This window comes from Lutjanus erythropterus, chromosome 12 (genome assembly GCF_056507025.1).
Source record: "Lutjanus erythropterus isolate fLutEry1 chromosome 12, fLutEry1.hap2, whole genome shotgun sequence".
In the NCBI taxonomy this organism is placed as follows: domain Eukaryota; kingdom Metazoa; phylum Chordata; class Actinopteri; order Lutjaniformes; family Lutjanidae; genus Lutjanus; species Lutjanus erythropterus.
The window spans coordinates 2,210,008-2,237,185 of NC_139328.1; the positions used below are offsets into that span (position 1 = coordinate 2,210,008).

The window sequence follows — 27,178 nt, forward strand, 5'->3', positions numbered from 1 at the left end:
TAAAAATGCACGTTAAGGTTGTTGTTTTGAATCATATTATTCATCTGCCCGAGGAGTCGATGTGAGGCGTGTGCACAGGAGTTAAAACTCTTTTTCTTTTCGTGCAGCAGATGCGTCCTCCCCTCTCCTTCCTCCTCAACCCCGTCTCCTAGAAATGACATTTATATATGTCTTTTTTAAACCCGCAAATATATAGAGATGAAATGATATGAAAATTTAAAATCATGATCATAGAAACCAAAATGATCCTCATTTCATCCTCGCAGCTGTACCAGAGGTCAAGCTGCATGCAGCATGCGCAGTTTATATTATGTTGATGAATGTTGAAATAGTGTTCTTCTTCCTCAGTAATTGATACCGTCAGATAACAGACTGAAGTGGTCTGGGTTTGAACCCACAGTTCTCCCTGTTAAATATTTATAAGCTATGATTAAGTGTTTTGACGGTGTAGCCGAAATGATACCTTAAAAATTATACCTTGTACTCCCTACTCCTCACCACATCCCACCATCTAACATTTCAGAGGCCGACAGTTTTGTCCCACCATGTTTAACCTAAGTTGGCGCCGGTGGATGCAAACATCCATGAGTTGCACCTGCATCCGTGAGCCTGTCGCCAACTTTGACAGTTTGTGTCAGAAGTTTTCTTGTGGTGTAACTGATTATCGTTTCATCCCTACAAATATGTTATGAGAGAAATGTAGTGTCAGCCAAACTACATTTTTTGGGAAACGTTGTTCATTATTGTACCTGGCAAGTCAAAATGTTCACTTAAAACATATTTCATTTTTCTGCCAGAAGAGGCAAACTTTACATATCCATTACTTCACTATGGGATGATTAAAGATTCAGCAGTGGGACTTAAACATATATTAACATTTAACCAAAATCATAATCTTTCCCAAACTTTAGTCAAAGGACTTTTGTTGCAGGCGTCTGAAAACAAACCCCAGACTTTGGTGTTGAAGTCCTGAGTTGTGACTCCATATAAATGTATTGTTTTATTCAGTCAAAGAAACGTCTGTGAACATAATCCAGGCAGGAATTACATTTCAGCACAATGTGATTATGAACAATTTAGTAATATAGAAATGTAATTTCTTGGAGACAGGGTTGCCCTCTTTCATGGTGCATTTATTTTCATTTTTTCTCCCACACATCCGTCTTTCCTTTCTTAGTTTTCTTTGGTGTTTCTGTTTTTTTTTGTCTTTCCTTTTTGCACTTTTGTCCTTTCCTTCTCTTCCTCTGCACTTTCGTCCCTCTGTTTCCTCTTTTCTTTGACGTTTGTCTTTTATTACTGTTAAATGACGTGTAAATTCAAATCCTTGTATTTTTAAAGTACCAGAGTATTTAAACTTTTATTAAAGGCTCAGAATTCGTCAATTCTTGTATTCTGCTTTGACCAGATTCTTTGTGTCCTCATTCTACCTCAGCTCAGAAACATTTTTGATTTCATGAAGTATGTCTATGGCAGCCATATTTGTCTTCCGCTCATCTTTCCGTCCATTACTGACGGGGCAGAGAGGCGTTACTGAACCTCATTTCCTTTGCAATGACCCTAATTATACGGTCAGGAAATCTAAGATAATTAGCACTCAGGATTTGAGATTTGGTCCTTAACTCCCCAAAGATGAGGTCAACCAAGTGCGTCAGTTTCCCTGCAGACGGAAAGTCGCAATTATTTAAAGTTGAGGACAGGAACAGTTGACGGACCCGAGTCGCTTTATCTGCTGAAAGAATCTGAGCTGCTGCTCGTTTACAACACGCGACATCATCTCGTAAAATAAAGGTCCCTTTATTTTAACAACTTTTGGTGAACCCGCTTTCTCTCAACCTGCTGTGAGACCTTCTTTTTCCTATATTTCCCAGAATACCTCACTGTAACTCATAGGAATTTTAGCTGACACACTTTTTGTCATTTGAGTAATGAAAAATGGCACTCTGCTGTGTCCGGCGTTTCAAGACCGTGATTTATTTCACAACAGATGAGTAAAGATGGGAGACGACGCTGCAGTGCATTCTGGTCTGTGTAGAAACAGGCCTCTTCATTCTTCTTCTGTGGTGGAATTCTCCCTGTATGTCGATGTTTTACAGACAAACCGTATGGCGGAAGGACAAGACGACTGATTTCCTCCTATGAAAACGTATCAGAGGTCACTGATGAACAGTTTTGAAACAGCGATGCTAAAACGGCTCCTGTGATAATTAGAATCTAGAGAGAAGAGATCAGAGAGACGAGGTCCCCTTGCTCAGAGGCAGCTTTCAGTTCAAGGCAAAGTAAAACACATATGAGCCTCTGATCAGGAATATTCTTTTTATATTCAGGACAGGTTTGGGGTGTTCGAATTAGAAATGACAAAAGACAGAAACAGAAGAATCTTTTTTTCAGTTTATCCTTGATGAAAGTTCCTGTTTCAAACTTTTAGTAAAACTCCACAGGAATTCTAGAAATTTAACATACTTTGACCACTGATTGAGATGATTGATGCAGAAACTCTGCTTTGTCTTCTGACTGTTGACGTGTTGATGTCATTGATGTTTTTGTTTTAGACTGATCTGAGGTTGTCTTAAAGGTACAGAGTTGTCTTGTTTCCTTGTCATCTTTAAAGGGCATTTTTCAACCTATTTTCACATGTTTTTGTGTCAAGTAATTAATGAGGAGAACAGTTTTTTTAAATTGATCCAGTACTGAGGGAGAGCAATGCAGCTGTTAGCTGTAAAACGGCCTGCAGTGTAATCTGTAGGGGCAATTGTGAACCATCGAAATGTGTCCAATAAAAGTGTTTGTTTTGTTTTTTGTTTTGTTTTGCAAATGCAAAGAAACCCATCAAGTTAGGAGAGAGAGGGGGAAAAATTAGAAAACAAAATAAACAAATAAAAATATACACATGTCTTGATCCACCTCATAAATCATACACGTTTCTGCAGACAAACACACTATCATATCTGCATGTAAACACATATGTCTTATACATACAAACTCTCTTTACATCCTTTAAATTGAACTTAATTCATCACAATTAATTGACATTTTTAATGTCAATTAAAGCACCTAAAAACTAGAAAACAGCCAATTTATGACACATGCCAAAGCTATTATTACAGTAATTATAAAATGTCTGTTTCTGTAAATGGAGTCTGGTGGGTTTGATGTTTCTGGTTATACAAAAAATATCTTACTTTTTAACAAAAGGGATCCTTTCTATAATATTGTTAGACAACAAGCATTTGTAGTAGAGGTACTTTGACATTTCATAATTGCCAATAAGGATTACATGGCAGCCTGTTTGACAGCTGACAGCTGCAGCAGTCTCACTCAGCAGTGGACCAATTCCAGAAACTGTTGTCCCCATTAGAAACAAAAACATGGGAAAACTGGTTCCAAGTGGAAAAATACCAAAGTTACCTTTTAATATGATTCCTGTTGATAATTATGTTCTTCTTATCATTTAGTTTAAGTCTCATCTTGAGACGTATTTAGTGTAATCTGTTTAGGGCTGAATGATTTTGAAGATATATCTAATTGCAGTTATTTTGACTGACATTGTAGTTGCAGTATTATTTGCAACATTGGAGGAAAAGATCATTTAACATCATTATTCTCATTTTCATTAAAAAACACATTAAAATGATTATGGTGTGTTATTTTTTCAGTGATCTGTACTAAACAAAGATGTTTTCTGAAGTCTAGACAGTGATGTGTTTTCCAGGATGCCTCTGCAGTCACACAATATTTAATTAAAAATTATATTTTGACAAGTTTCACCTTTAATAAATATTATGCATCCTGCGATTTGAAAATTGCAGTAGACCAGTAACTGTTCATCCCTAAATCTGTTCCAGTGTCTTAAATGTTCTTGGGAAAAACATTTTCTTGACAAACTTTTTAATTCAATGAATCATTCCTGCTTAATTAATTAAAATCCTGTTGTCGATGATGTAATGACCCTGTGTGACATCACAGATCAGCTCACCATCAAAACCAAAAACAAGAACAGCGTGAAGACTTGAATGTGACCCCTAAAAGACCGCCGTGCTGAATGACGTCCTCGTCCACATCACAGAGGAGTGCACTGAACTCCCATAAATCTTTATTGAGCAGACACAGAAGGAGAGATTAAAAGAGAGCTTCATTGATCTCTTCCAACCGCTGAGTCTGGTCCCATGAGGCCGCGGGGCCACATGGTGGGACTGTAAGAGTCATTTTGATTGGCTCGTTACGGGGACGGCAAGCTTGGCGGTCCAGAAACCTCCCCACTGGACTGTAGCGTGAGGTAAAAGTTTTACAGAGAAATCCAGGTCATCATGACGCTTGTTTGCTCGTCACTTTCTTGAGGAAACTCTCTGTTGTGAACTTGCTGTTGTTGCTTTATGTGCTGTGACGCCTGAATTAGCAAATGTTCCATAATTGGGTCTAATGAATCAGATTAGTTCAACTAATTGCCTCATTTGTAGTGTTCAAACATCAGTCAGAGAGGGAGCAAACACAAAGCAAATGAATCAGAAAAATCAAAGCAAGTCTGTGTTTACCGACTCATTTATTTACATGTAGTTTTATTTTTATAAATAACATTAGAAAAGGCTTATGTCTTCACAGTGGCAGCTTGTTCTGCTCCTTTAATTAAAATCACGAGCTATTCAGCTCTCAGTGAGTCTTTCTACAAGTTTAAAATCAAACTAAACAAAACAAAAAGAGAACAGAGCAAATGATGAGATATTATTGGATGATATTATTGTCAGATGAAATTAGTGATCATGTGACTTTTCAGGTCAAAATGTCCTCCCGTCCAACACTTAAGTTCATGACATGACACCTGAACTGTGCATGGATATTAATACCAACAGAACATGCAAACATACTAAAATGTACGTGTTTAAGTTACTGTGGTTGCATGCTAGCATTAATGTCATTAACAGTTCTGTTCTGAGGCTGAGACGTCCAAGACCAACATGAAAAGAATCAACTCTTTTAATTTAGCAAAGATCATGACCTCTCCTCTCAAACAAGAGCTACATCAAGCCTCTATCCTGTTTCCTTCCAAATAACTGACAAGGTGCCCCTACCCTTCCCAACAGTATGCAGCACTTTAAATAAGGACCCATGGCAATCAAGAACTAGTTCCACCTATTAAACCTGTACAGAAGGAATTGGGTACTTTTGATCGGGGTCCTCCAGCACCCCAACAAAATGGTATTTTTAAAATGTGCAAATTAAAACAGAAACATAAAACAATGATATGAAGGCAGCATGAGTTTTTTTTTTTTTTTTTTCAGCAAACTGTAACGTGTGTCTCATTATGAATAGTGGGCAGACTGTGTATTCAATGCCGGTCCAATTTATCCTCTGGGAATAAATAATGTATTTCTGATTCTGATTGCAATCAGTGTGTAAATTTATGTGGACTGATTCATGCAACTTGTTTGACTCTCATAACTACAACCCCAGTTCTATGAAAGCTATGTGAAATGTGAGTAAAAAGAGAATGCAATTATTTGCAAAAACTTTTTGACCTAAATTCAATATTTATTGCTCAAACTGATAAACTGTATTTTTTTTTAATTGATTTTAAGTGACATGTTTATATTTAAATCCGCACCAACTCAATCTTTCATTAAGTAACTTGCCACTAATGTAATTTAAGTCAGTTATTATGTATTACTTGGGTGTATAAAGCTGGGTGGTGATCCTGCAGATGCTGCATCAGGTTTGATGTGTTTGACCCTTTTTTGGCTGCAACTTTTTCCCAGCAGGCTTTGCAGGCAGGTGATCCATCGTCTTAAATAACTCCCTGGTCGTTCTTGTTGTACCTGAAATACTCACACACTGCCGACTTCACTCGTTTCTTCGGTGAACCCAAAGCTTCACTTTTAGGTTCCTTTACCATTGTTAAGCTAAAGTAGCGTAGCCTCCATGTCTCTTGATAAACACAGCAGTTTAAGCTGGAGCACCACAGGTGTAACTTTATTTTTGTTCTTTCTCTTTCCTGAGAGTGAGAACAGAAACAGTCAGTGTAGCGGAGCCTTTATGATTAAATAACCATGACGTTTTAAACCGCTTTAATAGTGAAACCGGTTGATCACTGCATCCCTGGTCTGGACTGCAGGCAGGTCAATCTAGTACTGAACTCTTTTACTACAAAGACACGCTGTTGGAACACGTCCACAATGTGTCTTGGCATCATCTCGCTGAAATAATCAGCATTAATGGAGCCCTCACAGATGTGACAGTTACCCATGATGCCATGGGCACTAACACACCCCCATACCATCACAGCTGCTGTCTGTTGAAGTCAGTGCTGGTAACAATCTGGATGGTCCTTTTCCTCTTTAGCCCAGAGGACACGACGTCCATGATTTGTGAAAACAGTCTGAAATGTGGACTCGTCAGACCACAGGACACTCAGTCCATCTCAGATCAGCTGACTGTGATCATTTCCTTCTTTCCTTCTTCATAAACTGAATATATGTGTGAAGTTGTCAGGATGAATCTGATCTGCAGCTCAGCAGCAGGACTCTACATCAACCTGTTTATGTGTCAGTGAAGCTGTCAGCTGCCATCGTGCTGATGCTGAATGTGACTGGGAACACCCCCACCACACACACACACACACACACACACACACACACACACACACACACACACACACACACACCTACACATCTCATCCAGGGGTCAGGATATTCCCGGTCAAACACCAGGTCCTGCATGATCAGCAAATCCCAAATCACAAGGCTGAATATCCTTTTCTCCTCCTATCCCACCGCTGAGCTGCCCCATAGCGGGGGGAGGTGCTGGAGGAGAAATCCATCACTCCCAACACTGCTTCCTGTCGGCATCACTGCGAACGCCGGCAGATCTGACCCCCCGTCGGGGTTGAGAGGTTGACGTCGGGGTTGCCCGAGTATCCCATGAGACGGAGCTCAGGGAAAATTACAGCAGGTTCCTGACAGCGTCCAGGCTGCAGCTCTCAGTCCAAAATTAATAAATAAGTAAATAATCCTAGTGTCAACCTGTCAATAAAGGTAGAGGGCAGTATGAGGGCGAGAAGTGTCAGCAGTGTGCAGGAAGGGAAGAAGAAGACGTCTTCTGTGTGGATGAGGAGGATTATATTCTGCTACTTTAGACCTTTCTTCATCTGTCAGTAGAAAAAAAACAAAAAAGCGCTTTTAGTGAACATACTTTGCCATATGCATTTGTTAGCAAGAATTATGAGGCACCAATTGTAGCCTGTTTCTCAGCTGCTAATATTATGTAATATTTATTATTACAGCCGAACCAGAGTTGGTGATTTCTAGAACAGTGGACGGACTAACAAAGTTGTGGGTGTGTTTTACGATCCTCTGGGTGGTAAATGACCACATTTGTCAGTGAAGTCTGGTGGGCTAACACAGATTCTGGTGCTCTTGTGCGACATCTAGTGGCAGTTAATGTTGTGTATATATGGAACCTTTAATGTGCGTGTGTGTTATGTGACAGCAGCTGCACTGCCTCTGTGGACCTGATTAAAAATGCTGTATAATATGACCATGAGGAAACAACAAGTCCCCCAAATTAAATGACAAATTACAGTGTTGTGTTGACTGATGTAGCTGTAAAGTGCTTTGAAGTCATCAGATAAATTAAATCAGGTTAGATTATGATTTTCAAGTTTGTATATTTAGTTATATTTCACTTTCACATCAATCGGATTTTTCGTTGTGATATTTAAAAGCTGAAGTTGCAGACGCTGGATTTGTTCCACCTCTGCACTCATAAAAGTCTCTGAAACATTTCAGTAAAAACTGCAGCTGTCAAAGTGGAGTGAACAGCCTGATCAGCTTCACTCTAACATGTCAGGAGCAGCAGGATGGTTTCAGTGCAGGCTGCTGGCTGTCATCGTGGTGTGAAGCTGCCTCCGAACTTCTTCTCAGAGATCCTCCTCGGCTGAATAAAGATCGCCGTCTCTCATCTCGTCCTTGCGACTGCAGTCATTAACGGTGCGCCGCTGCCGCTGTCCTTTCCCACCAGTGTTTGCATATCGCCCAGCAAATTAACTGTCAGAATTGCATCGTCTGCACTCTCTTTATTGAATCTCGTCGGCAAATTGGTTGTTAGGAATCCTCAGGGGTGGTATCAGCACCGGGGAGCCCAGCGGAGGCTCGGCCCTGCTGGGCCCGCGGATACAAAGTGGATTAATGGAGAGAGAGAGAGAGCGTACCGGTGGGCTGGTCTCATCATTACTGCCTCATGACCTTTAATAAGAAATAAAAACATCCACCCAGAGCTGGATTCAAACTGTATGAACAAATCAACTCATTAACCAGGAAATACTTTTAGGTCTTGATCGATTGAAATGTCAGATTCAGTTTCAGGTTTTCAGTCTCAGAAAAGAAGCTTTTCAAAAACAGTTTTGTAGTTTTATCTAAATGTTGGAAATTTTATCAGAAGTGTGAATTTAAGAAAACCAATGAGAGCAGTTTGACCTCGTTTCCACCCAGTTCATACGTTCAACTGATTAAAACCTCCAGTGACCAGGTGAATTATCTCTCTCGTCTGTCCGTATATAAGGTGGACGTTAAGTACACTCTTTGAAATAAAGGTGATAACTAGAACCATAAAGGGTTCTTCAGCTGAAGGTTCTTCTGTTCAAGGTATCTTTGTTGAAATGTTACATTCATGCAGCTGAATTTACTGGAATAAGTGTGTACAGTACACAAATAAATGAAAGTATGAAACAAAAGAGCAAACAAGAACCCTATAGAGTTCTTCTGCTCGTCCCCATAGGAGAACCTTTTTTGGTTCCTGGAAGAACTTTTTATAAAAGATTCCACTTGGAATCCCGCTCTCTGGGGGTTCTATTCAGAAGCTTTGCACCTTCTGGGTGCTAACAAAAACACACCCAGGGGTTTTTACCGATAATCTTTTTATAACCCAAGGGTTTCATCAAGAACACAATTGGGAACCTTTTTGAGAACCTTTTTGTATTTCAAATACCCACCAAGAGGGTTCTACTGAGAACCTTTTTTACCTGCTCTAAGATTTTTTTAGAATACACTCAAGGGGTCTAACAGAGAACCTTTTTATATTTTAAGAGTTTAATCTAAAGCTCTCAAAAGGGGTTCTACCGAGAACCTTCTCTGTGTATTCTGAGGATTTTATCTAAAGCACACTCAAGGGTTTCTACAGAGAACCTTTGTATATTCCAAGGGGTTTATCTAGAACCAACTTACGGTTCCCATGCACCCGGGGGGTTCTTGGTAATGGTACAAAGAACCCTTGACAAAAGAGTTCTTGAAGGATTTCAACAATACTTTCCTTCAAAAAGGTTCTTTAGTCTTACAAAGAACCCTTTCTTCAACAAATGGTTCTTATGGGTAGAACCTCAGACCTTCAGGAAGACCATTTTGGATCCTTTATTTTCAATCATCCATCTTCACTCATGTGAACCTTTCTTATCCTCAGATTATATAAACTGCAGGTTATTTGAACGTCTTTTAAAATACAAACTTCAAATACACAAATATCACAAATATTGGTGATCTTATCACGAGGAGCAGGTGATTATCGGTTATTGGTATTGGCTGAAACAAATCCATATTGTACATTCCTGGTGATGTTACAAAGCCACAAAATCTGTGTGGGAAAAAGGTTGTGGGGGGGTGGATGGGTCGACACAGCTTCTGACTTTGATGTAGGAGAACGCTGTCCGCTTCCTGTCCGTCTGTCAGCGGAGGTTTCGTTCAGCTACACTGACCTCCAACACTGCCAAGTAAAAAGGTTTACTGTGCCCTAAGGACCCCTGTCTCTGCCTCTGGTACAATAACATGTTTATTTTAATAGACATATATATTTTTATAAGTTTGTTTATTGACATTTTTAATTTGAACAGGTGAACAAATCACATATTGAATAAATGTACATAGTAAATCCCCTCCCTCCCCGCCACACACCCCCAAATCTTTTCGATGAAGTATAATTTATAAAAGCGACACACAGCAGAATCAAAGACACTCCAGACTTAGTTTAAGAGATATCCAAGAGAGTTTGGTTAGGTTTTCTTAAAATAGTTTTTATACAGTTTGTACAGAAATATGTTGATTTTACATATGGGAGGGCCACAGAGTCGTCCCAGATGAGCCCCTTAAAATAGAGATGAGCCATGTGATGCTCTTATGAGTTGCTTTTGTGATCGGTGGGGCAGTTTCAGCTGATTATAAAATGTGCCCCATGCATTTTGGCTGTAAGGTGACAGAAACACGGTAATTCTTACTTTCAGGTTTACAGGCTTTCAGGATTATACACTAATGACAACATATTATATTCCATTTCTGCCACTTTCTGCCAGTCACTCCTCATCAATCTTACACTCTGGACCTTTAAATAAAATCAATAAAAAACAGCCAGCAGGGTTTCAAGGTTGAGTTACAGAAGAGGAAGAGATGCAACACGTCCTGAGGTGACCTCGCCGCCTCCCGCCATCATCATCACATCAGTGTGTCTGTGGTTGTATGAAGTCAGACGGTGTGATGCTGTTGGATGGTACCACTGTAACACTCCATTACCTGCTGTAGGCCAAATTAATGAAGCATGGAATCCAATCTGTGTTGTGATCGACAGTCGAGGGTTTCTGAGAGAGACACCACACAGAAAAATCTGTTTTCTTTAAAAAGTGAACTGCTGCAGATGCAGAAGGTTCAGTTTCCACTCAGTGGAAAGCAGTTCTTTACTTTGAGCTGGTTGTAGTTGTTTGGAAACGGTTATTTCTGCAAACAGTGGAGGAGCCTGATGTCTTCAATAAGATGCCTGGAAAAGCTGCAGTTTACCAACAAATACACACTTTACCGACACACATAGACACCAACGTCTTTTATAACGTATCTACCCATTTATTTTACCCCTACAAACAGGCACACATAAGGTGTATGGTAATGGTAAATCCATAACCACACTTTCCAACCTTCAATCATAAAAAAGGTCAGATTTCAATACCAAAAACTTCTTTAAAACTTTTAAAGAATGAAAATAACAACAGCATTTTTATGTTGAGTAATTCTGAACTTGAATAAATATCTGGCATGAACTTATATTCATCAGTTTTCCTTCATAAATTTAGTTTTTGCACCTAAAAGAAAAACTGTCATGGCAGATTTTAAAACAAAATGCATGTCCCTTTCCTTTAAAACTTTCCTCAAGATATCTTGTTTGTTGCGGCCGTCCAGATGAAAGCAGTAGACTTTTAAAGTTGTATAGGGCTTATACATTATATAGTGTCAGAAACAGGTTGTGATCATAAACAAGAGTCTCGTGGCAAAATCAGGAGGGTTGGCAAGTATCTCCATAACCTGTAGCACTGCCTGATCTGCCACTCAAACACGAGGTCGTTCGCTCTCTTGCATGTTGTGTCAAGCACCAGTTACGTGGCTGTACAACAAATCCACCCGACAACAACAGTTCTGTCTGCATCAACACCAACCCAACAGCGAAACCAGCGCTTCACAGAAATATAAAGTGCTGCTTCACTGTCCTCAGAAGAATCGGGTCACGGCCCAGTTATACGTTACATGGACTTATCTACTAAGTGAAGAAAATTCAGTGTACAAAGATGCCACAGAGTGCAGACAGCAGTTGTGTCAAATTTGACTAAACTTAACCTGACCCTGCAGCAGATATTAATCAATATATTAATGATAACGATGCATGAAGTGTCAATGTGAAAACAATCAGGGTCATTTATTATCATTACACAACTCAAATCCTTGTGAATGTTACCTGTAATCATTAATGAGTCTCATGTTTTATTTTTGGCATATTCTGTCCCACTTTTTTGACTTCTGTCCCTCTCTTCCTGATGCGTCCGCTCTAATGGGCATCGACGTCGCCCTGTTTGCCTTATTGAACAAACTATCTGAAGCCAAATAGGAAGCCGACTGTGTTGCAGATCAGTATCAGCTGGATCATATCGAGTTATCATCGACCTCCTCTGCTCGCTCCAGGATTATCTCTGTCCTCTGGATAACTTTGAGAGGAGACACAGCAATTTAATTTAGGGGCGCGGTGAGTTTGTGCGGCGTAAAACGCACAATGTGACAACTCGACAAAATGCACAACCGACGCAGAGTGCTCGGATGTCAATCAGGAGGCGTCTGCTCTCAACTATCATTTCCTTCTGGTGAATTATGTAAAACTCTGCAGGCTGTTTGGCTGTAAAATATTCATGCTGTTATGGTTGTGCTGCACTTCAGAAACTTCTCGGAGATGTCAACAACACTGTCTAATGGCAACACAACAGACATGAATGATTCAGGAGGCATAAACAAGTTTAAAGAAGGAGGCTAAAGGGCTCCACTGCTCTATTGTATTAACACAGGTTTGTACTCAAGTTACAGATTACAGGGATTTTCCAAGAAAAGACAAACCGGGATAGGTTCTTAACCATAGGGACACTTTAAAGGGATAGTTTGGATCATTTGAGGTATGTTTGTATGAGGTTGTTATTCATAGTCAGTGTGCTGCCTACAGTAGACGGCGGTCCACACCTCCCCAGTTTGGAGAGGCAGCAGGAGTACTGGTGTAAGACGCTACAGGACAGGATGAGCAGCTAAAAATCTATCAGGTTACGTGCACACTATATTAAGAACATTTTCACCTGACCATCGGACAGCCTTTTCTGATGGGAAACCACCATTACATAAGCCAAATATCTCTTTCTCCAAACCAACCACACTCCACTGGCAAAAACAGTCATTTAACCTCACATGACACTGGAGTTGCTGCTGCTAACACTTTAAAACACCAGGAAAAGAGGCTGCAGATTGCAAACAACTGAACACCCTCCCCTCATGCCTCCTTTCCAGAATAATGTGGTGCAATATGGTGGACTTTGTGAAAGAGGATATAAAGATATAAAATGTTAATTCTAATGTTATGAAAGCTTTCAGCTTAGGGGAGTACCAGCCTCTGTCTGCAGAATCTATCTATCCAGTAGGAGAGGGACTCACCAGAGGCTTAAGTCACATTATATTATTGCTAGTCTGCGAAATGATGGGCATTGCAAAAACATAAATTGCGATTTGATTCCCTTTCTTTCAGCTGTAAAGTATGTCCCTAAAGGACAACTTTTTCAACATCCACTGACCTCACCAGAAGAAAGTGGTGAAACATTTTGTACATGTGTGGACTGTTTTTGGCTTCATATCCAGTCAGAGTTTTCACCATCTGGAAAAGTTGTTGAGTGTTCATGTTGCTATAAATTCATGCTCCAGAGCCTTGGATGCGTGTAATGGCATCCTCCCACCATTGTGGAGCGCTGTGGGATTGTGGGTTGTGACATTCGTGTGTGCTGCAGATAGTAGGTGCGTTCGAGATGAGCCAGGCCTGTGCAGAGTCGATCTCCGGCAATCGCCACACAATGCATGCTGGTTACATTTGTGTCTGACTTGATCCTGGCTCGTTCTGATGTCGCGCAGATGTGGGCAACAATTACCTCATGTGATCAAGGGGCTGCACAGTCGGGGAATTGCTTCTATTTCAACTTAAATCAGCGATCAAGAACGCACTTTATTTCTTCAGCGATGAACGTGGTCTGCAAACTACAGGATGTCATTCTCACTTCCTGTTTATTCTCTGAAGTCTCTGCTGGAAACTGTCCGACTTGACTGCAGCTTTTTGTCTCCACCTCCTGCTGCGGCCGCCTGATCTCGTCTATTCTCCAGGCGAGGCAAAGTTCAGCTTGAATGGCACTCATTTCCCAGGATGCATTAGTCACTAGTTTGTTAAGTTGGCTAGTTTACGTTCAAAAATGCAAAGTTTGGAAGTTTGCAGGTATTTATAATGTGTTAATGGTGGTTTATTGTCATTTTTGTGCTGTTTATAGTTATAATAAGTAAGGTGGCCATTATTTTGTGGTTGTGATTTGTATAACGTACTCTGAGTTGTTCCAGCTTTCAAAAAATGTGATAAAAGTTAAAGTATTCTATTTGTCCTTTGGTCCCTGGACCACAGTTTGAGAACCACTCTCTGATATAAATGCATTGTCTCAGTGTGGCTGAGTGTCGGTGAGTGAACTTGTTCCCCTCGCTGCTCTGATGCTGTAAAACCTTTCACCACCATAAACTGCTGTTGTTCCTCCCGTCTGTTCTCCCGGATGAGTGGAACGTCTGACAGCTTCAGCAGCCACATCAGGCCTGAGCTGTACGTCTGTGTGCTGCTGCTCTCGAATGAAAAAATAACCTTTTTCTCCACGGAGGCGATGGTGGAGAATATTGGACACGCAGCGCTGGATAAATGTTAATTGGCGGTGTGGCTGTGCGGTTCTGCAGCTGGTTGAGTTTATTTAGTGCGGTTCCACGTCGTATATCATAGCAGGGTGGTTAACTTCACACTATCTGGAATGGAGCCAGGGTGTGCTCCGGTGTACAGGGGGATTTAAATAGCCATTTGTATGTGCGTATCCAATTAATTTCAGCTCTGAAAGGACTAAATATAGATGTCAGAGTGTAAAAAGGGATCATTCAGCTTTTTAAAATTGTGGATTAAGCTGTGTGAAACTGAATAGTTGGGTTGGTGGAGCAAAGAAAAAGAATACTGTACATACACATATATTCATAACTGTTCATACATAATACATACATACAAACATGGACTTTGTCATGATGCTATGTGACAGAAAATGTGTTTTTGACAGTTAGCTGAAGCCTGCTCTTCCTTCGTACAGTAAAGGATCAGGTGGAGATCGGAGTGCCGTGCTGAAGGGCATGAGACACATATATATTGATAAAGAGTCCAAACCGATCACTCACATGTTAGTTTGTCTCATGGCTCATTTTCTGAAACTGTCTTAACATTTTCTAAACTGTATAGCAGCTGTTCATGCATCACACCTCTAGTACATGTTTGCAAAAGATCATAATGCTTCACTGGGTGGAAATTTCACCATTTATTTTGCCTTTCAATCAATCAATCAATCAATCAATCAATCAATCAATCAATCAATCAATCAATCCATTGTGCACAGCAAAGGAAGGAGCAGGACAAACTAATTAACCTAACAACAAACATAAAACACTCACAGCTGCAATGAATAATCTATTATCAATAGACTATTAAATTAATCTGCTTCTATTTTGGTAATCAATTAATCATTTTAAGAAAAAAAAATCCCATTTCAGCTTCTTAAATGTGAGTATTTTCTGGTTTCTTTCCTCTCTGACAGTAAACTGAATATTTTTGAGTTGTGGACCAAACAAGACATTTGAGGACGTCATCTTGAACTTTGGGAAACACTGATGAGCATTACTCACCATTTTTCTGACATTTTATGGATGAAACAACTAATTGATTAATAGAGAAAAAGAAAAGGTCCAAACAAAAAAAATAGGTCCAAACATGTGGAGCGCACAGACATACAAGACTGTGACAGGATTAATTAATCGATTATTTGTTTTAAGTAATTTTTTAATTAAAAAAAGTCCAAGTTCTCTGATTTCAGCTTCTTAAATGTGAATATTTTCTGGTTTCTTTACTCTTCTGACAGTAAACTAAATATTTTTGAGTTGACATTTTCTGACATTTCTTGGACCAAACAGCTAATTGATTAATTAAGAAAATAACTGTTAGTTGTAGCCCTAAAAACATTATAATTGGCTAAATACTTTCACCATATTTCATACTGATCTATCCTAAAAGTAACAGAAAGTAATCAAGTTTTATTACTTTAATATTGTGATACTTTGATTACATTTCTGATTACATTTTTTAACAGGTAATTACTTTTTTTTTTTTTTAAAGGAATTTTCTTTTAAAGTAACCTTCCCAACCCTCGTTGTGATTCACTCAAAACATTTCATTCATGTGTCAAAATATTGTTAAAGGCCAAAGACACTAAACTAAAAAGTTGTGTTGTCATCGTGTGAGCTTTGGCCTGCTGGGGGTCAACAGGTTTGTACAACACTGGAGGAAACAGTGGATGTTTGTTTTACTGTGACAGTCCAATATTTCCCACAGACAAATCTCTGTTTGGTTTGATTTTTTTCGCTCACACTGACGGCTAACTGTGTTACAGGAGTGTCAGTTTTGTCCAGCTGGATGCCACTGAGTATCACACCGAGCTTTTACATTCACATTTCAACAGTCGGTAAAAGTTTACTGGAAAAAGTCAATAAAGTGCAAGACTGTCATGCACAGAAAAGGTCCTGTGCATTTATATGTGTTGCAACATAGAAATATCACCTTTGATATTTCATGTAAAATCATATAAAGCGAATAGAAAATTTGCCACAAAATAGCATCTTTGTGACTCCTGGCAGCTCATTTGACAATTTATCAGACTTCACAAACATTTCATGTCATATATTTATGGAATATAGATCTATGTTTGACAAACTGTGATAACTGAACGGATCATTTTGCACGAGATAGTAGAAACAATGAATGAATGTCTTGAAGAGTTTGAGTTTGACAGAATCAGCTCATCAGTCTCGTTCATGTCGCTTTGTGCAGGTGGTTATTGTGCAACAAAATTATATTGTATTGTGAATGCAAAATTTGCCACAAAATGACGTCCATGACAAAATAAAACCCTGCAACATTTGAAAAACATGTGAACACGTGTTTAATTTGCTTGACTGAACAACAAACTGATTATTCCGAGATTCAGAGATTAAATGAAAATCTCATTAAAGAATTGGGCCAACTTGAATGAGAAAAGCTACATTATATCTGGATCCTCTGACGCGCCTCCTGTGTTACCAGTGAAACCATCACAGCCACGGGCCTGGATAACCGTCCAGTGAAATCTGATAAACAGGTTATTGCTTTAATTTGATCCTCTGATATACGATCCTCCAGGGAGCCAAACATAGTTTCTATAAAAACTAAATGACATTTAATATGTAGTAAACACTGGTAAATGATAGATTCCCTCGGCTGTGTAGAACTACTCTCATTTTAAACACTTTATAAATGGAGCAAAGAGCTCTTCTGTGGGTTTCAAAGACCCAAATATCTGTTTTACAAACAGCTGAGATGAAGTGGCAATTCATAAATGTGTGATTTATTCAGCTGTGGCAAACAAAGTGCTTTTACTCTGATTTATGTGAGCTGAAAGAGAGAATGCAACGGTCGATTCAAAAATAGATCTTCCCAGAAGAGGCAGGCTTTACAGTACTTGTGGCTGCTCTTATGGTTGTGCTGCAGCTGGTGTTTAGCAGAGATGTAGCCCCCTCTAGTGGTCACATTCAGACACTGACAGTTGAAGTAAACATACAAATCTTTAAGTAGATTTGTATGTGAATTTATGACCTCATTTTGTCAATTTCCTGTACACATCCATGCATTTCGTCACTCTTTCTTTGGCTCTTGTATATTTCCTGTGCTGAACTGTTTGTTGTTTTTGTCTCTGCAGGTTTTTAATCGTTCTGGGCTGTTTGATTCTGGCCATTCTGACGACATTCAGGGAACATGAGAAGGTGTCTGCACACTGGCTGGTTATACTGGTAAGATGACTGGGATTTCTTCTGATTTTTGTGTTGAATCCATTCTGTTTTTTTGTTGCCTTGCACAGGACCAGTTTAACCTTTAAGGCTGTAAAAAAGGACCATTCCAGCAAATGGAAAATATTTACTGTGCATCATTAATGACACATTTCTCAGACTCTTTCACAGACACATGGGGGGTTTAAATAAATTTATGTGGCTTTGAACAGTTTGGCTGCACAGCAGCGCATGTTTCTGTTTTGTGTAACTGTGAAGTGTTGACTATGGTTGGTCGATTTAAGGTGACAGTTTATCAGTTTGTTATATCTTTATATACACTTACATGTAAATACTTCTCATGGAAATAAAGTGGCGTTGAGGTTTCATGTCTGAGTGGATGATAAGGCCTCTGTCATAGTTTGAAATTTATACTTAATTTTGAACATATATTCAAGAAAAGCTGAAGGTCTTGTTCTCGGAGCATGAAAACATTATATTGTATAATTTTGTCTAATTTAGTTGACTTTAATGTAAATAAAACTAAAAATATAAAATAAAATAAAACTTTAATGATCCTTTAATGACTAAAAGTCCAGTTCTCCCCTCAGAGTCCCTGTCCAAGACACTTATGCCTTTCTGACAGCATCCAGTGATGCATTTTTGAAGTTTAGACTCCACCAAATCCCACATGCTGGCCTTAAAAAAAGGCAAAGAAAAGGTTTTGCCAGGGTTTGTTGTAATCATCATTTTTGCCGTAAGAGGATGAAGTGCACCAGCACCCCATCTGATCTGAACAGGACTGAGAGTTTTCATGTTTTCTTTCAGGTGAGTTTTAATTTGTCCATAAACACAAGGTACATGTACAACTGTACTGTGTGTTAGTTTGGTGCACTTCAGCCTCCTGTGGCTGAAATGAGTATTACAACAACAAACACAGATAAGATGGTTCACAGTTGTTCCTGAATAGAAGTTAACACATATATTTACAAAATTGATAAGATCTGCTTTTTTTTAAACACATAAAAGTTGGATATGAAGTGGGAAGATGGTGAGTTTAACTTGAAACATTGAACTCAATTTGCATTTTTCTAACCTGAAAAGCAGCTCAAAGTCCAAAATATGGATGATGTAAACATTAAAATGAAAATAAACCCTCATAGAATATCAACAACAAGAAAATAAAAACTTTCAGTAAGATTCAATAAGCAAAAACTCTCTAGACTGTGATGTAATTTCTAGTCTGTGTAAAGCAAAGGGTGGTGTGACAAACTTCGAAGACTCGTTCTCGTTGCTTTAACAGTGACCATTTCCTTCTCATCATGTTCTCTTTTCCTGCACAGGAAACGTTTGCCATCTTCATCTTCGGAGCAGAGTTTGCTCTGAGGATCTGGGCGGCGGGATGCTGTTGTCGCTACAAAGGATGGAGGGGGAGGCTGAAGTTCGCTCGCAAACCTCTGTGTATTTTAGGTACAAAGTTATGAACGTCGCAAACCAAAAGAGACAAACTGCAACTTTAGTTCCGCCTCACTGCTGGCGTATTGCCTTAATCTGGCATTATTAACATGCATAAAACACTGGGGGGAAGGAAAAACATTTGTGCCATATTATTTACTGTATTTATCTGTTTATTTAGTGTTTGCTGTTGCCATGGCGCTGTGAAGCACTGTGGATGAAAACATCCACAATACTGCTTTTCATGTGTTACAACTAAATCTTATTAAGAGCATTTCAGCAACCTCTTTTATGTTCAATCAGCTCTTGTTAGGAACTAATTCTGCTGCTCTTCAGAATTTCTTCATCATTTCACAAAGAAGTCTTAATAAGTGTGTCGGGTCAGACTCATTAAGTAAAAGCCTCACATAGAGAATCTTTTTTGTCTCTGTCTGTGCTCGGTCTCCTCCGTCTCAGACATCTTTGTGCTGATTGCCTCGGTGCCGGTGGTGGCGGTGCGTAACCAGGGTAATGTGTTGGCCACATCCCTGCGCAGTCTGCGCTTCCTGCAGATCCTGCGGATGCTGCGCATGGACCGGAGGGGAGGAACCTGGAAACTGCTGGGGTCCGCCATCTACGCACACAGTAAGGTAAGAGTGGAACTTTGCATTAAAAACAACTAACCGACTACACGTAGTTGTGTTTATTATGTCAGAGTTGCATGCATCTGAAACTGTCTCTTGATGAAAATGCATTTTTTATTACCTCCTACAGCACTGAACTGGAGACAATGACATGCTGGGAAATCCACATTTTTCATGTCCGAAACTGTATGAAAATATAAGTACTTTATCTTAGCAGAGAAGTCTTAACCAGTAAAGATGATTATATGTCTGTGAGGGCGGGGTTACATTGGAACCAGTTCATGTGTAATTGTACATGTGTGTGTTATATAGGAACTGATCACAGCCTGGTACATCGGCTTCCTGTCTCTGATCCTGGCATCCTTCCTGGTCTACCTGGTGGAGAAAGATGACGTCTCCATGGACGTGTCCAACCATGAAAACCCCACCGCCCAGCCCAAACCGCAGGACTTCGACACCTACGCCGACGCACTGTGGTGGGGGCTGGTGAGTCCATTATCTTTCTGTGTGCTGCCACCTTCTTTGAAGAACACGGTTAAAATCTATATTATTTCAATATTACATTTTTGTTCTTCCTCCGATCCGTTGGTTAAAGATAACTAAACGACTTGTTAGATGGATTATTTTTAATGTCCTCAGTCTGTTTGTCAGTTTGCTGTTAGATATCTGGTGTTCGGTATAGATTTGGCTGGAGCGTGGCGGACAGATTACTCTCGACCAAATGATCAACTGATAACGTATTGGCTGTGATTCAAATGGTGGATTTCTGCCAAAAAACAATTAGCAGCTTTTTAGCCTCCAGTATTCTGCTGCATTCATGTGTCATTGGCTCAAACATGCACAGCTTCAAAGTCAGCTGCCAAACAATATGATTGTTTGTTGGAAAATCCAATCTGAAAGAAAATAAGAAAATAAACACTGTTGGTACGATTATCCAGTCTTAGCAGAGCTTCATCCTCTAATTAATACCTTCTAGTCAGGTAAACATGCAGTTTTTCCTGCAGCAGGGCCTCATTAACGAGACCAACCTTCATCCAGAGCCAGAGTTCAAGTTCTGTGACAGCCAGCATCTGTCCTGCTGAAGTGTCCTTGAGCAAGACATTCATAGATGGTATTGTGACCCTTTGAAACACTGAACTGCCCTTCAGTGTGCCGATGCAGACATCATTCTGTAGAGAGAAGGACACTGAGACTTTAACACTGCCTTTGCTGGATGTTACAAATATCTCCCGCATGTGAATGTCTCCCACGTGTACTCTTATTTGTCTTTTTTTTTGCAGATCACGTTGACCACCATTGGTTATGGGGACAAAACCCCAAAGACCTGGGCTGGAAGACTGTTAGCCGGCACTTTTGCTCTGATTGGAGTGTCCTTCTTTGCTTTGCCTGCAGTGAGTACTGTATAGTGGACATTAATGGAAGCAATACTGAATTCTCAATAAATTTAATCCAAACTGTTGCTGGTAGTTGTGGTTTTACTGCAGACTGCAGCTTAACTTGCTAACAAAGTATAATTAATGTCAAACCTGCAGCCCACAGGCCAGAACTGGCCTGCCGTGGGGTCCCCTCCGGCCCACTGGATGACTTTGCAAAGTGTAAAAAAATTGCAGAGCTCTGAAAAACTTAATACTTACTGTAGTCTTATTTAAAGATATTCAACATTGTGCAAAATGTTGTAAATGAGCAGCTCCAGTACAGAAGAATCTGAATCAGACAGAGACAAATTGCATGAAAGGCACTGCCGAACTTTTGAGCTGTAAATGGTTTGTGAGGCAGGAGATAACTTTACCTTCTTCCTCATTATTTTCCACCTAAGTTGGTGCTGTGTCTGAACAATTAAAAACATTTGTAGATCCACTGTGTACACATTTGCTCCTCAGATCGTCTTATCCTTGCTATTTTACTCTGACTGCTTCTTCTGTCTGTAAGGAACCACATCTAGTGTGAGTTTGGATCATATATAAAAGCTCAGAGCTTTACAGCTACTGTCTTGTGCCTTTTATAGTGGAAACTGACACCTTGAACCTTGAAGCTTTATTTAAGATGATTGTATGCACGACACAAAAGCCTTTTCAAAGACACTGTGTAGGATGACCTGCCTTATTTATGCACAGTACGCTGTCAGCTCCAGTGGCAGCAGTGTTGCTGACTGTGTTTTGTGGCTGCAGGGGATCCTGGGTTCAGGCTTGGCTCTGAAGGTCCAGGAGCAGCACAGACAGAAGCACTTTGAGAAGCGCAGACATCCCGCCGCTGGGCTCATCCAGGTGAGACGTTACCTGACGTCAGTCACAACCTTCTCACAGGTCACAGCTGTGTTTTTTTTTTAACTAGATCTAACTCAAATGCCCTTTATTTGCTGTTCTGTCCTCGTTTATTTCAAGTCTGCCTGGCGATATTATTCCACAAATCCAATCAGGGAAGACCTTATTGCCACGTGGAGATTTTATGAAACTGTCATTTCTCTTCCCTGCTTCAGGTACGTAACAAATGTAAAAAAAAATCACACTGTACAGTGTGCAACAGGGGTTGTCACACACTGGTTTGCTTCCACAGTGCAAATTGTTTCTTTCCCGAAGTCCCAAAGCTTTAGACTTTGCATTTAGACATCAACAAACAGCTAAAAATTGTTTCCGCAGGCTCTGGGAAAGTATGATTAGTATTAAATAAATGAGGACAAACAAATAAAAAAGCAGCACATTGCTTAGCTTCCTACACTGATACTCCTGCTGCTTCTCCACACTGGGGACGTGTTGACCGCCATCTACTGTAGGTAAGACACTGACTAGACAGAGACACCATTATTTGTATCTAAATCTGTTCAACCAGCAAAATGATCTGTATCTGTATTCAGATAGAATACCAGAAGTGGGTGTGGTTTGTACCAGAACTCACATTACATCAAGCAAATATTGTATTACCCAACGTTATATTCATTGGTAATGCAATTTATGTGCCATCAAAGCATCAACTTGATTCAGTAATTGAAGTATTGAATATATGTTTCCACATCCTCATACTGTACCTTTCATCTATATATCTCTTCAACTATTTGAACCTCATCACCACCGCCCCTTTAACTGGGGGGAATTGAGCAATAAGAAATTAAACAATTATTATTATATTATATTATATTAAAATTAAGTGATGTATTTGAAATTTAAAATGTGCTTAGATTTAATGTTAAAAGTAGTACTCTTAACATTACTGGTGTTACATTTCGGAAATGATTTTTTCCTGAATAATAACACGCACCTTGGTTTGAAGAAATATTTGTTTCAATGGCATTATTTGTGTTTCCCTGAGTAACGTATTCGTAATCAGGTGCAGCCCTAACACTAACCTTTAATAAGTGCCTTATACAGCCCCACTTCAAAAAACCTGAACTATCCCTTTAAGTCAATAGATCTCACAGACATATGTTTAAATCAAGGTTTTGGATTTTTCTGACTTATTAAAGGATGTATAAGGTTCAAGCTGTACCCTGTAAATCTGTTAACTTTGTACTTTTTCTCTCTCTCCGTCCAAAGGAAGGATCACTTGGAGGCCATGGCGAGGTAGGTCACAGTTGTTATAACTCCAGCGGAGAAACTGTAAATCACACAGAGCTGTGCCCAGAGTCTTTCTGATGGCGCTTTAATTAGCCCCACATGCTGGAAAGACTAATGAAGGTTTCCCAGAATATCCTCCCATCCGTTTTTAAATAGCTTCCTGTATTAATTCATACGTCGAATAAATCTCTGGGCTAACGGCTGCGGTAAATATGTGAATGGTGATATAAAACTCCCACTTCTCCCGCTCTTTAATAGCGCTGCCTTCCACATCAGCTACTTTGATGACATTTATGTTGAGAGATCTTTTTCGAAACCTATTAGTGAGTCCATTAGTTAGGTTTCAATTATGAATGACAGTTTAGAATGAGTAATTAGTGCCTGAGATGGGGTCTTTGGGTTTGATGATTTTCTTTTTCCTCCATCGTGTAGAGGGATATCAATGAGTCTCTACATCAAAACATCTCACTGAGGATGTTTGATTTGTAAAGGAGATAAACTGCTGTAATTACTACATGTCATAAGTCTATTGCAGTAATCAATAACCAGTAATACTTGATGACCACCAACATGAACGTCTGCCAGTATTTTAGACAGTTAGCTGATGCTCTATCCCAGGGGTGGGTGGGGGGCAGGAAAGGAAAGGGGTAGCTATCCCCTGACAACAGGGAATGTAGTGCCTAGGTTGCTTCCTTGCCATTTGATGACAGGGAATGTAGTACCAAGGTATTTTCTTTGCCAGTCTGACAACAGGGAATACAGTCCTTGGGTGGTTTCTTTGCTGGATTTGGCTCCTGGTCACCTCAGAGTCAGCTAGCTTAAGACTACCCAAGCTAGCTGGCAAATGGCATCTAGCAATTAGCATTAACAATTAGCTTTTAACTACATTACTGAAATATTTTTTCCATCAGGAAGCTAAATAGCGTTGGTACTGTATTTCCTGTTGTCATGCAATCTGGCTTGCATCTGTCTTGGATTCTGTTGCCAGCTAGTTAGCAGCAGTTAGCCCTATTAAAAGACTAACAGTGTGGTATTTGCTCCTACATATTGATGCCTTTCATAAACAGGTAGCTAAGGATGAGATTTGTCATGGATATCGATAAGCATTTACAAAAAGACAGTCCTGCTGAACAAGCATTATGACCCCATACCACACAGCTTTAGAAAGTCTATAAGCTGACCAGGACTGACCACCCTCCAGGGCAGCTGGGGCTCAGTTTACGACAAGGTATATAGAACAGAGGTGGTTTCTTTGGCAGTTTGACAATAATGAATACAGTACTTAGGTGGGGTTTTTTTTGTTTGTTTGCTTGTTTTTTGCCAGTTTGACGACAGGTAATACAGTAAGTAGGTGGTTCTTTGCAGTATTTGGTTATTTGGAGCTGAGTCAGCTAGCTAAAGACTTTTTTGTCAATTTTTGGAATGGACACTGAAGTATAAGTGAGGTGTAGAGCAAGTGATAAAAAAAACACTTAAATAAATAATAAATGAAGCACCAGCATTTGACAAAAACACTGAGACAAAAACAATGTCAACATAAAAATGCAAAGGCAACCATCAACCATACCCTGAAATGAAAAGGGAGCAAACTTTCCAGTCCAGCTAAGGTGAGGGTGTCTCTCCCTCCTCCTCCTCCTCCTCCTCCATTTCAGGCTGTTGGACCCTCCTGGTTGTAACATAGCCTCATTACATCTGAGTGTTCTGCCTCAACGCCTCCTGGCCTCCACTGAGCCGCCATGTTCAACATGCCGGATTAAGTTACTGCTGCTAAAAGCTACCGAGCAGCAAGAACAGGAGTCCTGATACACAGGCTGATAGAGAGAATTGTAGTTCACCTCACTCATACACTTACAGGCAATACTGACGCTGGACTAAAGGACCAGTTCACCCAAATTACCAAAGAAACTCAATCCGTGCACGTAGTTTTGGTTTTATTTGTCCAGGTCTTGAGGTATGTGAGATTTCTGTTTCCAAGATGGTGGGAAATGAAATTGAGTTTGTGAGGATCGTGTCGAAAATAAATATTTAGGTATGGTGCTTCATGCTGAGATCAAAAATAGTAGAAAATCAGGAGCCTGACTTTCTGAATTTCCACAACATTATGTCAGCAACATGAAAAGACCAAAGTACTAAATGACTGTTTGTCATGAAGAGAATGGAGAAAAATGAGAGAAAACAGATGAAAGACAGATGAAAGACAGAAGAAGCAATAGACGGAGAACAAAAGAAAGACTTGCATTTTTAACAGCCAAACAGGAAATTCAGCAGTTCACTATCCTTTTTCTTTCTTTTCTTGTTTTTTTTTTTTTTTACCAAAAGTAAACATCTCCTCAGTAAAATGCTCTCTGACAGACACCAATAAAATGCTGAGTTCTCAAATAAGAACATCAGTCTCGAACATTGTACAAAACAATGAAATATGGTCTCTCTTACAAAACAAACAGGACACTCTTCTGCAGGATGTATCACTGAAACAAATGCATTCATTGCCACAATACCATGTCAGATTCACCATTACTCATTGATCACCAGTGTTTTTGGTTAATGGTGGTTTAGAAAGCAGGCTCCACAAAGAAACAATGAAAGAAAAAAGAAAGAAAGAAAGAAAGATGAGGTAGAAAACAGCACCAGAGCGAGGCAGAGAGAGTTTTCAGTCCCTTGTAGGATCAGCGGCTGGGAAATTAGCAGTCTGACATTATCTTGTTGCTCTGAGCGAAGAGGTGGACGACGGCCAGAAACTACAACACTGCTGCCATGTCCAACAAGAGGGTGATAAGCCACTTACTGTGTGTGTGTGTGTGTGTGTGTGTGTGTGTGTGTGTGTGTGTGTGTTTCACTGCACTGAGTGATATTAGGCCGTTCATCTGAGTTATCCAGTGGTATTGTGTGGTCTATTCAGAGAAAATTATACCCCATCTGAGTCAATTTTGTGTGTGTGTATCTGTATGTTTGTGTGTGCATATGCTATCACTGTGAACACATTTCACAGGGACAGCGTTCCCAAAATGAGGTCAGTTTAGTCGGCCTTTCTTCCTCTTAGTTTGGTTAGTGTAGGTTCTTGTTCAGCAAAAACACAGTGAAGATGATCTGCTGACGTCATATCAGCAGCATGACACCTGTCACTGCAGTTTCAATGTCTATATCTGTAGAATATGTCACAGACATGAAAAAAATCAGGTGCAGGGCAGGAGTTTTCCAGTGCACCCTCTTTTTCCTCTTTCTCACTCCTCCTTCCTTCTGAAAGAGGCATAAAAATGCCACTGCTTTCTAGTTACAGCTCTTGTCTTCAAAATTCTTCTGCAAACTCAGTGTAGAAAGACAGAGCTGGCAGCAGCAGCCCCGCAGCAGAAACGCTGTCTGTGTGAACATCAGAGGGGTGCAACTGTGTGGGCAAGGTAGCCGTCATGTACAGGTAAAAGCAGGCTGTGTGGCCCAAGCATTCGAGTAAGGATATCAGGTTAAGCCAATCAGAGTCACCATCCTGGGAGGAAAATGGCGTACAGCTTGGTACTGGGAAGAAGCAGGGTCCAGTTTCTGGACTAATAATTTATGCGACATCAGAGCAGTGCATAGACCTGCTTATTTTTTGGCTGTCGGAGGCATTTCCAATACTGGTATCAAGTTTGATCTCTAACTTAAGTGCTTTAGATAATCTGTAGAAGTGGATGGTTTGTTTTGTCTGATTGTCTGATGGTCTTGTGTTTCCCTGATACTGTCAGATTTCAGCATTTAACTTGAGCACAATTTTATCATACCAGCTTGATCTGATGGGTAAGAAGCTATAAAACTAAGACTCTGGTTGAAATACAGTGGAATTATCCTTTAATGCTGTAATTGCAGGTGTGTACAGGTATTACCGATGTGTGTGTGTTTCTTGGGAAGGCAGAGCTGTGGGAGATGGGGAGCATGATTTTTTCCTGTTGTGTTGCCTCGTTTATAGAGAGCCACCAGATAATCACATGTAATTTTCTGCTCTTTATTTGATCGAAAAGCAGTCAGAAAGAGATTCTCTCTTCCTTTAAAGCTTCCTATTCTGCAGCCTCTCAGCGCCGTAATCTGCCGTCCCTATTCTGCCCCGAGGCCACATAGAGCCTCATATTGTGTG

The 27,178-nt window shown here is 40.0% G+C and overlaps 1 protein-coding gene across 1 annotated transcript in view; it reads left to right on the forward strand.

The window, feature by feature from the left end:
• kcnq3 (potassium voltage-gated channel, KQT-like subfamily, member 3) overlaps positions 1-27,178 on the forward strand; it is a 132,372-nt gene that overhangs the window by 98,072 nt on the left and 7,122 nt on the right. Inside the window, exons 3-10 of the mRNA XM_084732620.1 lie at positions 17,381-17,471; positions 18,791-18,917; positions 19,359-19,531; positions 19,838-20,011; positions 20,806-20,916; positions 21,694-21,789; positions 21,907-22,001; positions 23,053-23,079. Of these exons, the coding sequence (XP_084588746.1) occupies positions 17,381-17,471; positions 18,791-18,917; positions 19,359-19,531; positions 19,838-20,011; positions 20,806-20,916; positions 21,694-21,789; positions 21,907-22,001; positions 23,053-23,079 (894 nt within the window). The remainder of the gene's footprint in view (positions 1-17,380; positions 17,472-18,790; positions 18,918-19,358; positions 19,532-19,837; positions 20,012-20,805; positions 20,917-21,693; positions 21,790-21,906; positions 22,002-23,052; positions 23,080-27,178) is intronic.